The sequence below is a fragment of the Manis pentadactyla genome, chromosome X, assembly GCF_030020395.1.
Source record: "Manis pentadactyla isolate mManPen7 chromosome X, mManPen7.hap1, whole genome shotgun sequence".
NCBI lineage: Eukaryota > Metazoa > Chordata > Mammalia > Pholidota > Manidae > Manis > Manis pentadactyla.
The window spans coordinates 19,064,784-19,077,908 of record NC_080038.1 but is presented as its reverse complement, the minus strand read 5'-3'; the positions used below and the strand labels follow the sequence as shown (position 1 = coordinate 19,077,908).

The following is a 13,125-nucleotide window of genomic DNA, read 5'->3' as shown; positions in this document are numbered from 1 at the left end:
ACCAGATATTTATATACGATGTTATGACTCATTTTTACCCACATGTGATGAGGCTATGAAAGGTATTTTGCCATAAGAAACAGATATTAGAACTTTATGGCGGAGCACTGAAATAGTGTCTTGTTGAAGATCCCCCAGAAGCCGACCCCAAGACAACAATTCAAGTTCAAGGAGTTTCTTCGGGAGGTGAGCCCAGAAAACACCCACAGCAGTGTGGGCAAGTGAGACAGGGAAAGGAAGGCAGCCAACACAGGGCGAACTGTCAAGCCAGCTACTACAGTGGCAATTGGAATTTACTTAGTCCCACTGGGGAGCTCTGGGGGTCAGGGAATGAGCTGCGACCGGGGATGATTCCACTCGAGAGGCTGAGAGTCCTGGGCTACTTGTACCTTCACTCCTGTCAACCACTGGCTGAGAGCTCTTGGGGGTGTGGGCTGTTAATTTTCTGGCCCCTCAGCCCTGCCTTTCAGCGGTGTTGGGGGCAGTGGACAGGGGTTTTGGATGGCCAGAGAAAGCCCACAGGCAGCGAGATGCAGGTGCTGGCAACTGGCAGTGGGCCAGGTGCTGACGACAATTGTAAGGCCTGAGGGGATCTGGCAGGGCTCCCGTGGCTCCTGCTCCAAAGAGATTATTTTAGTTCTTCCCTGCAGATTTTTGGGAATACTATTTTCAACAATTTGATGTTATTGAAGTGAAAACCACTTGTGGGAAGGATGATATCATTTGTAGGTCTCTTCCAAGCCCATGTGAAGCTCTCTATGGCTCAGTTTCCTCATCTGCAATTATCCCTATCTGATCAGGTGTTGCGGGGATTACAAGTAGCCCGCGTAAGTACCCAGAGAAAAGCTAAGAATGTAAGCGGTGCTTGATAAATGTAAAAAAAGCTAATGGTGCTTATGAGGGGCAGAGCTGATCTGACAAGTTCTCACTGAGCCATGCCTCACCTGCAGAAGAGACAAGGTTCAGTAGCTTGGTCTCAAATGTTCCTTGAACAACCAGCCTCCAACAGTTTTCCTCTGCTTCTGCTAACTGGAGACAGGGCTCCCTCAGCTTTGTCCCTCAGCTTGCACCCACTGAGTCCCTGCACCCTGACCCCATGCCCAGCCCCTGATGTCTTTGGGGCGGAGGGGTAATGCTCATTTTTTTTTTTCTATGAGGATAACATTCTCATTCTAAAATACTTCTTATATACAAGAAAATAGAAAAAAGAAAACAAAACCTCCCCATAATCCCACAGTTTAAAGCTGTGTAAATCTTGGTGTATTTCCCTCCAGTACTTTTTTCTAGACATGTACATGTTCCATAATTGGGATCGTTTTTGGAATCATATTTCGTGGCCTGCTTTTCTCACCTGACATAATGTTAACATGTTCCCATAATATTAGAATTTCTTCAAAAATATGACTCTTAATGTCAGTAACTCTGTTCATAGGAATGTTTATATAACTCTGTTATAGGAATGCATTTTATTTTAACCATTTCTCCTTTTGCTGTAAATGGTATCTTTTTTGGGCCTTTTATAAGTAATTCTGTATTAAGTGCCTTTGTATGTAATTATTTGTGTGCTTCTCTGATTAGTTCCGTGGGGACAAATTCCCAAGGAGAATCCTTGGGTCAAAGGATATGAACATTCCAAAGGCTGTTAGCCTGTACTGACAAATGTCCTCCATGGAGTTTTAAAAAGTGTTAACAAGTGTATAGATTTTGTGTAACCATTACACGACTACCATAATCAGGAGAGGGAACATCCCCTTTATAGTCATCCCCTTCCCCCCAACCTAACTCCTAGTGGTCTATGGAATATTTAATTCCATAGTATAGAATAAACTAGTCATTCTTAGCTAATCATCTTCATAGCATTACAAAACCCCCAAGTTAAAATCACCCATTCAGGCATTAAGAAGTTCTTGAATTGCAAAAGCAGCCAAGACTCTGGTACTGGCATGGGTGGATCTGGTGAGGACCCCTCTCAGAGTGGTACCTGAATGAGTCTATTTCAGCCTGTTAGGACAGTAAGAAATACTGAGATTCAACCCCTGGGCTGTGGGGAGAGGGGCACAAAGAAGCTAAGAAAAGACTGAAGTAGGATTAGTGGGAATGGAATTAGTTATGGAGCTGATCCTCGGGGCAGTTAGAAGTCTGAATTGCGAGGTGCAGGGACTTGAGCTGAATGTGTGTCAGGTGTGACTTGGCTTCAGCACAAAGTGGCACCTGACAGCTATGGGTCTGACTTGGGTGACACAGGGAAGATACTCATCCTAGGCAGAGACAGTACCTTGGTTCGGTGGGTTGGAGGAGGATGAGAGGGAAGGAGAGGGGCATCTGCCCACTTTGAGACAGAAAAGGCTTGGGGCATAAGGTTGTGGTCTGGTTCTTGGGCAAGAGGGTTTCCCAAGGGTCCTACTAGGCATCATGACTCTGCTAAATGGATAGGGGAACAGGTGAGCCTCCCATTCTAAAAAGGGAATTAGAGGACTGATTAGGAACCAAGCCAGTAGCCCAATGGCCCAGAACACAATGGGGAGTAGGGTATTCTGTGCTTTCTAATAGGATCATGCAGCTCTAGGTAGTGGTTCTCAAACTTGAGCATGTGGCAGAATGCCTCCAAAACCTCGTGGTTTCATTAAAACATCCCTGATGTCCACTACTGAGTTTCTCATTCAGTAGGGCTGGGGTGAGGAATGAGAATTTCTGACAAGTTCCCAGGGCTGCTGAAGCTGCTCTTTTGAGGACCACACTTTGAGAACCACTGGTGTAAGGCAAACAGAATGCTGAGATTAGGTGAACAATCTGACTCCCATACCACCTAGCATGGGCGCAAAAGGGGCTCCTAAATGTATTGGAGGGCTTGGCTCTTCCAGGTTGAAGGGCTTGGTAGAGCTAAACTTGCAGCTTGAGGTGTTTTGTGTTTGCAGGAGGCCAGACACAGGAGGAAGGAAAGGGTAGGAAGTGGGTAGGGAGGCCCCTTTTCAGATGATCCAAGCGTTGCTGGAATTCTTGCATCCCTGGAGTCCTTTCTCAAGCATAGGTAATGACAGCGATGTCAAGTGACATCATTCTGATTTGAAGTGGCAGGATCCATACCTGTCAAACTGTAAATCTCTGCTGCAGAATCCATATTCTTCTTCTAAGGCTAGCCCTCTTTGCTTATTATTGAGAAGTAATCAAAATAATGCCCCCTTACATTAGTATAGCACATTCTAATTTGCAAAGAGCTTTCATGTGATATCTTACTTGATCTCCCAAATTCTGTGAGTGAGACAGGACAGGTAATTGTATCTTATCCTTTGGGCTACTGGTTCTCAAAGTTCTCAAAGCATTTCTAACAAGTTCCCAGGTGATGCTCATGTTGGAGCTGCTGGTCCTGGGCCACACTTGGATGAAAACCACTGCTACAGATTAAGATAAAAGATTTAGAAGCCCAGGGACTTGGCTTAATAGGACTCCTACCTAGATGCTTTCTCTACTACTATAGTAGCCATGGCATCCTACCCACCTCCCTCAATTCTTCCCATCCAAGTTCCACTGCTTATGAGTGTGAGGCCCTGAGCAATTATTGTAAATTGAAATTTCCTCACCTGGAAAATGGGATAATAACTCTCTGGATTCTTGTGGAGATTAAACAAGATCTGAATAAAATACTTAGCACGGTGCCTGTGCTTAATAAATGCTAGCAATTACTGTGATTTTATTAATGTTACTAAAAGTGTGATATTTCACTAAAATGAATATTACATAAGTTCTTTTCTTTGAATATGTCTTCAGAACGCCCCTCTTAAAATGGGGGATATTCCTGGACGATTTAGACATTAAGGCACATCATCTTTAATAACCCATCTGGGATATTTCTGTGAAGGCCATGAGCACTTGGCTGAGAGCAGGGTGCTTAGAAAATGCCACCCGAGTCTGGAAAAATGGGAGCAGAGGAATAATAGACCAGCGTATGGTGTAGTATATGGAAAGACATGCAACAATAAGACTCCATTGGGCACAGGAAAGAAGGAGGAAGCAACTGGGGAAGGCAGAGGTGGGAGGAGGTTTGTGTATCTACCTCCTTCAAGGTTCCTTCCAGGGCAGCCCCAGGGGTTGGCTCCAGGGCTCCAGCAGGCCTCAGGAGATCTGCCAGGCTCTTGTTGCAGTCAAGGGGGTGAACACTCAGGTGCCCACAATGGATGTCCGGAGAGGCCCTCCGAAGCCAGCTAGTAATTGTGGGCACAGGCAGTTTGGGCCCAGAAGTGGCTTTGTCTTCAGAGTGACTCCTAATTTGGCAAAATTCTGACTACTGCACATCAAACACCCATGCCAGGGATCTGGTCCTTTTGTAGTGGAGGTCTATTATGTTCTTTCTCGAGGCGTCCTGGGTCCCTCAGGAAGTGGTTTTTATCTTATCTGGGTAGTGCAGCCGAGGTCCCGTGGCGAGAATGGACACACACCTTGCGACTGAATTAAGCAGAAGCAACAAAGCAGCAAGTTCGGGCCCCGTGGGCACGGCCAGCCAGCCAATGGGGCCGGGCCGCTCCCCGGCAGAGTGGTACTATGACAATAGCCAACCAGCGGGCTCCATGCAAATGAGGTACAGCACCCCGCGCGCGCGGCTTCTGTGCCGTCTGGTTGTTATAGTGATAAACTGAGGCCTTGCCTCCTGGCTTCTCCGAGGAAGGGAGAGGAGGGGAGAAGAGGGGAGAGGGCGGGGTGGGGCGGGACAGGGGGCAACCTCCTTACTTCCCCGGGGAAGGCAGAAAGAAGGGGTGAAGAAGGGGGAGTGGGTAAAGAAGAGAAAAATACGTGACAAAGAAAACATTCTCTGCCTGGGAGGAGACTCACAGAGGGTGTAGAGCTGGAGGGAGCATTCACTGGCCATGCCAGTGCTCACCACTGATGCTGAGTCAGAAACAGGTATCCCAAAATCCCTTTCCAATGAGCCTCCCTCAGAAACCATGGAGGAAATAGAGCACACTTGCCCACAGCCTCGACTGGTAAGTAAAGACAAAGGATTCAAATGTATGCGTGGCTATGGCACAAACGAGTTCCTTCTGCGCCCGCAGCCCCCGAAGGAAACGATGCTTGGAGGATTTTCATGTAAATGAGAATAGAGCTACCGCCTAATCCGTCTCAGCTGTTTATACTTAGCTTCTCTACCCGGCGCTGCTCTCAGCTTACAAAGCATTATTGTATTGGCTGGGTCGGAAACGGGCTGCTTGGGCTATGCTGTGTTTTTGTGTCTTGGGAGGAGGGGATGGCCTTTTTCCTCTTAGGTGTATTCTCCTCCGAAAATAAAAACCCTACAGTGCAATTTAAAAATGGTATTATCTTCGCAAAGCTCGGGACGAGTCCGTTGTTAAGTTTTACATTCTAGCTGGGGAAGGATTTGGTCCTCAACTAATTTTAGTGCCTAATGGCAATTTTGGGAAAATGAAAACGACGTGGAAGCAAAACTTCCCCATTCGTTTGAAAATTTCAAAATTAATAAGTGAAAGAGTCCCTCGATGTATTTAGAAATAACGTGCATCTTACATGAATTGTAAACATTTCTGGAGTTTGCTGCAGAAGGGCTTCTCCCCTGGCAGTGGAAATCTGGGGAAGCTACATTTACTTAGAAAGGAGCTGCATGACTTTAATAATGATAGTGTGGAAATGGGGCACTCAGAGCTTCCTTTCACCTCTGGACTTAGTCTTCCAAATTTGATCAGTTTCTCTGCCACTGGTCACGATTCCTTAAGTTGATGTGGAAGATGGTTCTCAACACCTCAGCATGTATCTTTAAGGAATGCAAATGGGTGGTGGGCTGTCTGTGGCCTGAAGTCTTGTGGAAAGAACCTGGGGAGACAGCTCTTGGGAATCTCAAGTCCAAGTGACACACTAGTTAGAGCTATCATCTTTCTAGAGATTTCCCCCAAGTTGAAAGGTGCAATATTTTGATTGGCTGTGGAGTTTGACCCTGGGAAGAGGTTTTTAAAAAAGAATTTTGTGATGGAGCATTTTCGGTGATTTCCCAAAATGAGGACTTACTGAATCCAAGGCCCATCAGCCCATCGTGGAACTGTAGTTCTTTATAAGGACTGATAAGGATTCAAAAGCAGGAGGCTAGGACAACTTCCTAAAACATGACAACAAAGGAAGTTATATTAGAGAATTGTAGGCTTCTGTTCACCGTTTCTGTTTTAAAAATATATTTTCTTAGGGCACTTTAATATTAACTTCTCCCCATCACTTAAGCCACTTTACTGAACAACATATACAATACAGTACATGTGTTCTCATGAGATACAAACCATGCCAGCAAGTTTGTTACAAGGCTTTCCTTTGAGCCACTCAACAACTCATGGTATAGCTCTGAGAAAAAAAAATTGAGCACTAAAAAGCCTGTAACAAAGATCACCCCAAATATATATTTTTAAAAGTTAAACCCAATGTTTAAGTTTACATCACACACTTTCCTGACAACTAAAGGGCAGGGGAGACAGAGGCAACATCTGGTTCCAGTCTGTGTTTCATTTCAGTCTCTCCAGCCCACTTTTCCTTCCTTTTTGCCTTTTAGCTATTCTGCTCCTTGGTTGCTTCTGCCTGAGAGGGTGGGCAGAGGATATCAAGGGAAGGAAGAAAGTTCAAGTACTTTCCACTTTCACTTGTGACAGCTGGTCCTGGAGGTAACTCATAAGAACCATGCAAATCTGGCAAGTGTTACACCTCCGCCTCCCTGCCGTTTTAGAAACAAGGAAATGAGGTTCAGAGGGGGTAAGTGACTTCCCCAAGTCACATTGCTTTGAAGGAGTAGAGCTGGGATTTGAACCCAGATCTTTACAGCCACAAAGTGGAAGATCTTTACCCTACAACACACTCATAAGTGAGATACAGTCTCTTCCCACCTCTTTTGAAAGTTCTGGCCTAAAGTGTGTGTTTGTGTTAAGGATGTACAGAAGTTGAACTGTTGAAGTAATTGTTTTGATCTACCTTCGATAAAAATTTTCCATAGTGTCTGTCATTATCATGGTCTGCTGAGAATTTGCACTGTTTAAATAGGGGCCACCACCATTTGTAAACCACTACAAAATTTTCTGAAGCACCTTTTCTTTCATCAGCAAACTTTGATCATGGTAGGGGTTTATTCCAAATTTAGATTCATACTTCAGCACCCAACTTCCCATTGCTAATGATTTTACTTCAATAACTTAGGCACATGTTAACTACTTAATAACAAAGTTTGTTGATGAAGGGAGTGAATGGCAAGTGGAAATGTTCAATTAGCATTTCTTTTTTGGAGGGTTTTAGTTGTTTCTGTTGATCTTTAACTTTGCTAATCTCTTCATATGTCAAATTATGTAAATTCTGTGATTCTACCAGCACTGAAGCATATTGCCCAACATGAAGCATGGGTCACAGCCTCAACAGTTAGCAGGGTGTGGCTGCTGAATTGCTTAACTAACTTTGGAAAAGAGCATGAAAGACTTGAGAGATTCTCCTTCAGAGGATAAGCTCCTTCTCCCACCCATTACTAAACTTGAAATCTTATAGTTTAGAGAAAGCAGGATTCAATGACAAAACATCATTTCAGAAAACCAAATAGCAATTACCAATGTGGTTCTCACTTTACCTAGAGATATGTAACTCTCACTTTACCTAGAGATATGGAAAAGGAAACTTCTGGGTGCATAAAAGGCCATAAAGCTTTACTGCAAGCCCCAAAATGTGAGCAAGTGCCACTGAATGTCATTTTGTCAGTAAATAAACTAATTTTATTTAAATCTGAGCAACTGTGTAAAATGCCCTTTTTGTAATGAACTATGTTCTCTATTTAGCATGGCACTTGAGAAGGTATGTACAGTGTTCCTGCGTCTCCATGTATTTATCTATATATTATTTACAGTGAAGATTGTCTATTTTGGTCCAGTTTAACTCAGCCCATGTTGACTGGGTACCTACTACGTGCTGAACTCTGAGCTCTCAATGAAGTACTTTGTGATCTAGAAATTCTAGAAGAGACTGACAAAACAGTTTCCATGTAGGTTAATAAGGTCACAGTGCGCTAAGAGATGTGTTATCAGGTGCAGTGGGGGCAGAAAGGAGAGAGAGGTGAACTCCCTGAGAGCAAACTGAAGTTTGCCAGGGGGATGTTGTGCAGAAACCTCTCTTGTCATCACTGTCTCTGATCTCTAATACAGAGCTTGGTATAGCCCTTCAAGAAAATGAAGTGGGAAGCTGGCATACCTAAATAAATAGGACTTTAAAGCAATCTATTTTTTAGATCCTTTTAAGTAGCAAAGTGATAAGAATATTGAGGATTCAATGGAATTATGTTCAAGGGGGAGTTTTTCTGAAAGATATACCTGTAGTTTTCCACCTGCCTTTTTTTCATTGGAAGGAAAAGTAAGAAAGGGGAAGAGTAAATAGAAGTAGACAACACTGATAAAGAAATTAGCAAAGAAATAACAGAAAGTTACCTTGGTTTTATAGCAGAGCTTATATCTTAGAGGAATATATTCTTTTTACCCTTACTACTTTACCATGGTACTCAGGTTTGGGATGTTTCTGAGAGCTCCTCTTCCCATTGTTACAGTGTTTACTCTTGAACCTTGACTTGTTTTCCCTTCTTTGCTTAAACACGATGCAAGGTGACTCATAAACTTTACTGTTGAGAAGAGAAATTGAGTAGTTTTGGGCAGTATGATATAACAACCTCCTTAGAGAGCTAATTCCTGGAGAATGAGGGAATGAGGACCCCTTGAAGGCAAGGCCAGGGTCCTCATCTATCCCCAACCCTCAGACTAAGCCTAGATGAAGACTCTGGGCCCAGGAGGTGCTGCATAAGCAACACCCCCTGCCTTTTTATTGAAGTATCATCAATACACAATCTTTTATTGGTTTCAAATGTACAGCACAGTGGTTCAACAGTTACCCACATTATTAAATCCTTACCCCCTCTAGTGCAGTTACTATCCATCGATGCAGAAAGATGTTACAGAATCATTGACTATATTCTTCATGCTGTACTACTGTCCTTGTGACCAACTTACATTGTAATTGTGATTTACTGTACCCCTTCATCCCCCTCAACCTTCCCTCACCCCATCCAACCCTCTCCCTTAGTAACCATTAGTCACTTCTCAGTGTCTATGAGTCTACTGCTGGCATAAACCCTTTCTAACAAGACCCAGCCACCCTGAAAGCTGTCTGCTTAAGGATTTGGTTAATGACCTTGGTCAAGTTTTTCTAGGAGTGCATTCTACTGTTAGAAGGAAGTTGTAATTTTAAGCCTGCAGTAGTCACTTCCATGAAGGTGGATGTACCACGGATCAACTGAGAAGACCTTGAAAATAAAAGAGGGCTGGTTCGATATGCTACCTTAGGAGGAGTTCGTTTCAGGCTTTACTTCAAAGTGGAGCAGTGCCAAGAGACTGCTGTCTCGCAGAAGGCGCATTATGTCAGTTGGGAGGTAGGATGCTCATCTGCTAGTGCTCAGAAAGATGGCCAGATTTCCCGAGACATCAGTGGCTTCCTTGACTAGTGTCACCATCTATTTAGCCACTTACAGCAGCATACATTTTTAAAGTGAGACAGTGTGCTTTGTTGGTGAAAATAAACAAACATGAGCTTCCTTGGGCATTTACTGTGGTCAACTGGAATTCTGCCCAAGGTTATTATTAGACATCTTCCTACTGGTCTCGGTTCAAATGCAGCATCCATTTCTTGCAGACTGATAATAGTCAGATGTATTGAGCATGGAACCAACGAATTTGTTTCTTCCATTCTTTTTTTATTTTTTTATTTTTTCAAAAGTGGCTTGCCAAATTTTTTTTAATGTATGTATGTATGTATTTATTTTGGTATCATTAATATACAATTATATGAGCAACATTGTGGTTACTAGATTCCCCCCATTATCAAGTCCCCCCCACATACCCCATTACAGTCACTGTCCATCAGCATAGTAAAATGCTATAGAATCACTACTTGTCTTCTCTATGCTATACTGCCTTCCCTGTGGCTTCCCCTACATTATGTGTGCTAATAGTAATACCCCCTTTTTCCCCCTTGTCCCTCCCTTCCCACCCATCCTCCCCAGTCCCTTCCCCTTTGGTAACTGTTAGTCCATTCTTGGGTTCTGTGAGTCTGCTGCTGTTTTGTTCCTTCAGTTTTTTTTCTTTGTTCTTATACTCCACAGATGAGTGAAATCATTTGATACTTGTCTTTCTCCACCTAGCATATTTCACTGAGCATAATACCCTCTAGCTCCATCCATGTTGTTGCAAATGGTAGGATTTTTCTTCTTATGGCTGAATAGTATTCATTGTGTATATGTACCACATCTTCTTTATCCATTCATCTACTGATGGACACTTAGGTTGCTTCCATTTCTTGGCTATTGTAAATAGTGCTGCGATAAACATAGGGGTGCATCTGTCTTTTTCAAACTGGGCTGCTGCATTCTTAGGGTAAATTCCTAGAAGTGGAATTCCTGGGTCAAATGATATGTCTATTTTGAGCTTTTTGAGGAACCTCCATACTGCTTTCCACAGTGGTTGAACTAATTTACATTCCCACCAGCAGTGTAGGAGGGTTCCCCTTTCTCCACAACCTCACCAACATTTGTTGTTGTTTGTCTTCTGGATGGTAGCCATCCTTACTGGTGTGAGGTGCTATCTCATTGTGGTTTTAATTTGGATTTCTCTCATAACTAGTGATATGGAGCATCTTTTCATGTGCCTGTTGGCCATCTGAATTTCTTCTTTGGAGGAGTGTCTGTTGAGATCCTCTGCCCATTTTTTAATTGGATTATTTGCTTTTTGTTTGTTGAGGTGTGTGAGGTCTTTATGTATTTTGGATGTCAACCCTTTATCGGATCTGTCATTTATGAATATATTCTCCCATACTCTCGGATGCCTTTTTGTTCTACTGATGGTGTCTTTTGCTGTACAGAAGCTTTTCAGCTTGATATAGTCCCACTTGTTCATTTTTGCTTTTGTTTCCCTTGCCTGGGGAGATATGTTCATGAAGAAGTCACTCATGTTTATATTCAAAGGAGTTTTACTTATGTTTTTTTCTAAGAGTTTTATGGTTCCATGACTTACATTCAGGTCTTTGATCCATTTCGAGTTCATTTCTTCTATCTTTTAAGTTTTTTCTTTCACTATTCCTCCCACCCACATTTATCTAATGCTAACTCCTTATGGAGGAAATAAACCCCTAAATTAAGAAGATAGGTAGGTTCTTTATTTTATTTTGGTGTCTGAGAATAGAGAAATAAAAAGGGTGCATGTGTTCTCCTTCAGGCAGTGAGGGGAATTTATTCAATGATGTACGGCTTTAGAGAGAAAACTCAGTCCCCTACCAACAGGACCCACAGTTAGCCAGCTGGTTAGCAACTCCATGTACCAGCAATGCACCAGGCGCTATGGAGAGGGAAAAAAAAAAGTAATCCACAGTGCCTGCCCTTGAAGATTCCATTTCACAGAAGGCAGTAGTTTGGTATGGTGAAGCATGCCAGAATGCTGAAATCCCTTGAGAGAGGTTTTTTGTAAATTTGACTTTAATGTATTGGAGTTTCTACAGCTTTTAAGCTGTATTTTATCTATTGAGTGCAAGTGCTTCCCAGTAGCAAGGACTCCGTTAACCAGGTCCCCAAGTTGAGACAAGTCCCTGCATTTGAAGAAAAAATACAACGTGCCGATCCCAAAACATTTTTGGACATGGGGGAAGATCAGTCTGTGTGTGAGGGGATCTTAAGCCCCCACTGTGAGCAGCACACTCCACCTTTAGAGCAGTACAGTCCAGTAGAAATACAGTGAGATTTTAAAATTTCTATTAGCTACCATTTAAAAAGTTTTAGAAAAGATGAACTTAATGTTAATAACACATTTAATCTAACCTGATATATCCAAAATAGTATTTCAATGTGTCATCAATATAAAAATGCTTAATGAGGTATTTTATATTCTTTTTTTTTAGAATTGAGATTTTATTTGAGGATCAGTACACAGACATTTCAATTTGTACACAGTTCTTAACGTACATACCAAATATCTAGAAAGTCATGTAATTGTGATTTTTTTTCTCAACAGCTAGTCCAGTGACTTTCCAGCTTAAACTTTGGAGGCAAGTTTTCATTAATAGGATATCAAGTACCGTATCTTCAAATATTGATATGCTGTTACATCAGTTTCACTAATTTACAACTTTCACTAATATCACATACACTACTTAGGCAGATTTTCAATCTTTCACAGCACATTAACAGAGTTACTAAGAAAATTGGACTACCAAGACCAAAGATGTTACAGAGTGCACACAATTCTGACAGGAGAGCCAAGATCAAGGAGTGGTTTTCTTGAGGAAACCTACCAAAAACAACACAGGAGTAGAAGTAATTCAAAATGTTCAAGATATATTAAATGCACAAGTGACTCCAAATTGCCATTTAGTTTATGTTTATATTACAGGATACAAAAACTACCCCCATTATGGAATGTTAAGCTGACACCCAAGACAATCAAAGCCTCCATATTCAATACCCCACTGTTTTCTGGTTGTACCAAAAAATAAACAACCAGAAAATGATTTCACCTCTTAAAAAAAAGCATTTACACTTAAAAAATGGGTTGAGGTGGGATCCCCTCCTTCTTAAAAATGTTTCTAGGGCTACTAAAAAACTTGCTATTTACAAAATAGTTGATAAAAGTATTCCTCTGGATTTTACAAGTAGGGAGACAGAGACCACTGATAAGACATGGCATATGATAGTAATCTGACTTGGCTTCTTTCTCTCCTGCTTCATCAGAGGCTGGACTCTCATTTTTAGTTCCTCCGTTTTCTGCGGATAAATCTTTTTAGCTTCTGGGCTAGCCACTTCGGCTTGCTTTCCCTTTGCTCCCCTTTACCCTTTTGTTTGCACTTTCTTGTCTGAAGATTTTATCCATTCCTGCCGCCTTTTCTGGCTTCGTTTCCACTTTTGCAGGAGCAGGTTTCGCTGATGACCTAGCCAACCTTGGGCTCCTTCTTCGCCGCGCCCTCTTTGGAGCTGACCTTCCTCTGGGGCCTCGTGGAGGTGGGGGGGCGGGCGCGTGCCGGGTGTCTGCGGGCCGCCGAGCACCGAGAGCCTTCGCGCAGCCGGGCCACCTGGCCACTGCCACT

At 42.7% G+C, this 13,125-nt stretch overlaps 1 protein-coding gene across 3 annotated transcripts in view; it reads left to right on the top strand.

Annotated features, from left to right (window-relative positions):
* PCYT1B (phosphate cytidylyltransferase 1B, choline) overlaps nucleotides 1-13,125 on the top strand; it is a 118,613-nt gene that overhangs the window by 21,044 nt on the left and 84,444 nt on the right. Inside the window, exon 1 of one of the 3 annotated variants that reach the window (XM_036912788.2) lies at nucleotides 4,723-4,976. The exons of the other annotated variants lie outside the window; for them this stretch is intronic. Coding sequence (XP_036768683.1) covers nucleotides 4,860-4,976 — 117 coding nt within the window. The 5' untranslated portion in view covers nucleotides 4,723-4,859. Of the gene's footprint in view, nucleotides 1-4,722; nucleotides 4,977-13,125 lie in introns of those variants that run through there. 3 annotated transcript variants of the gene reach the window in all.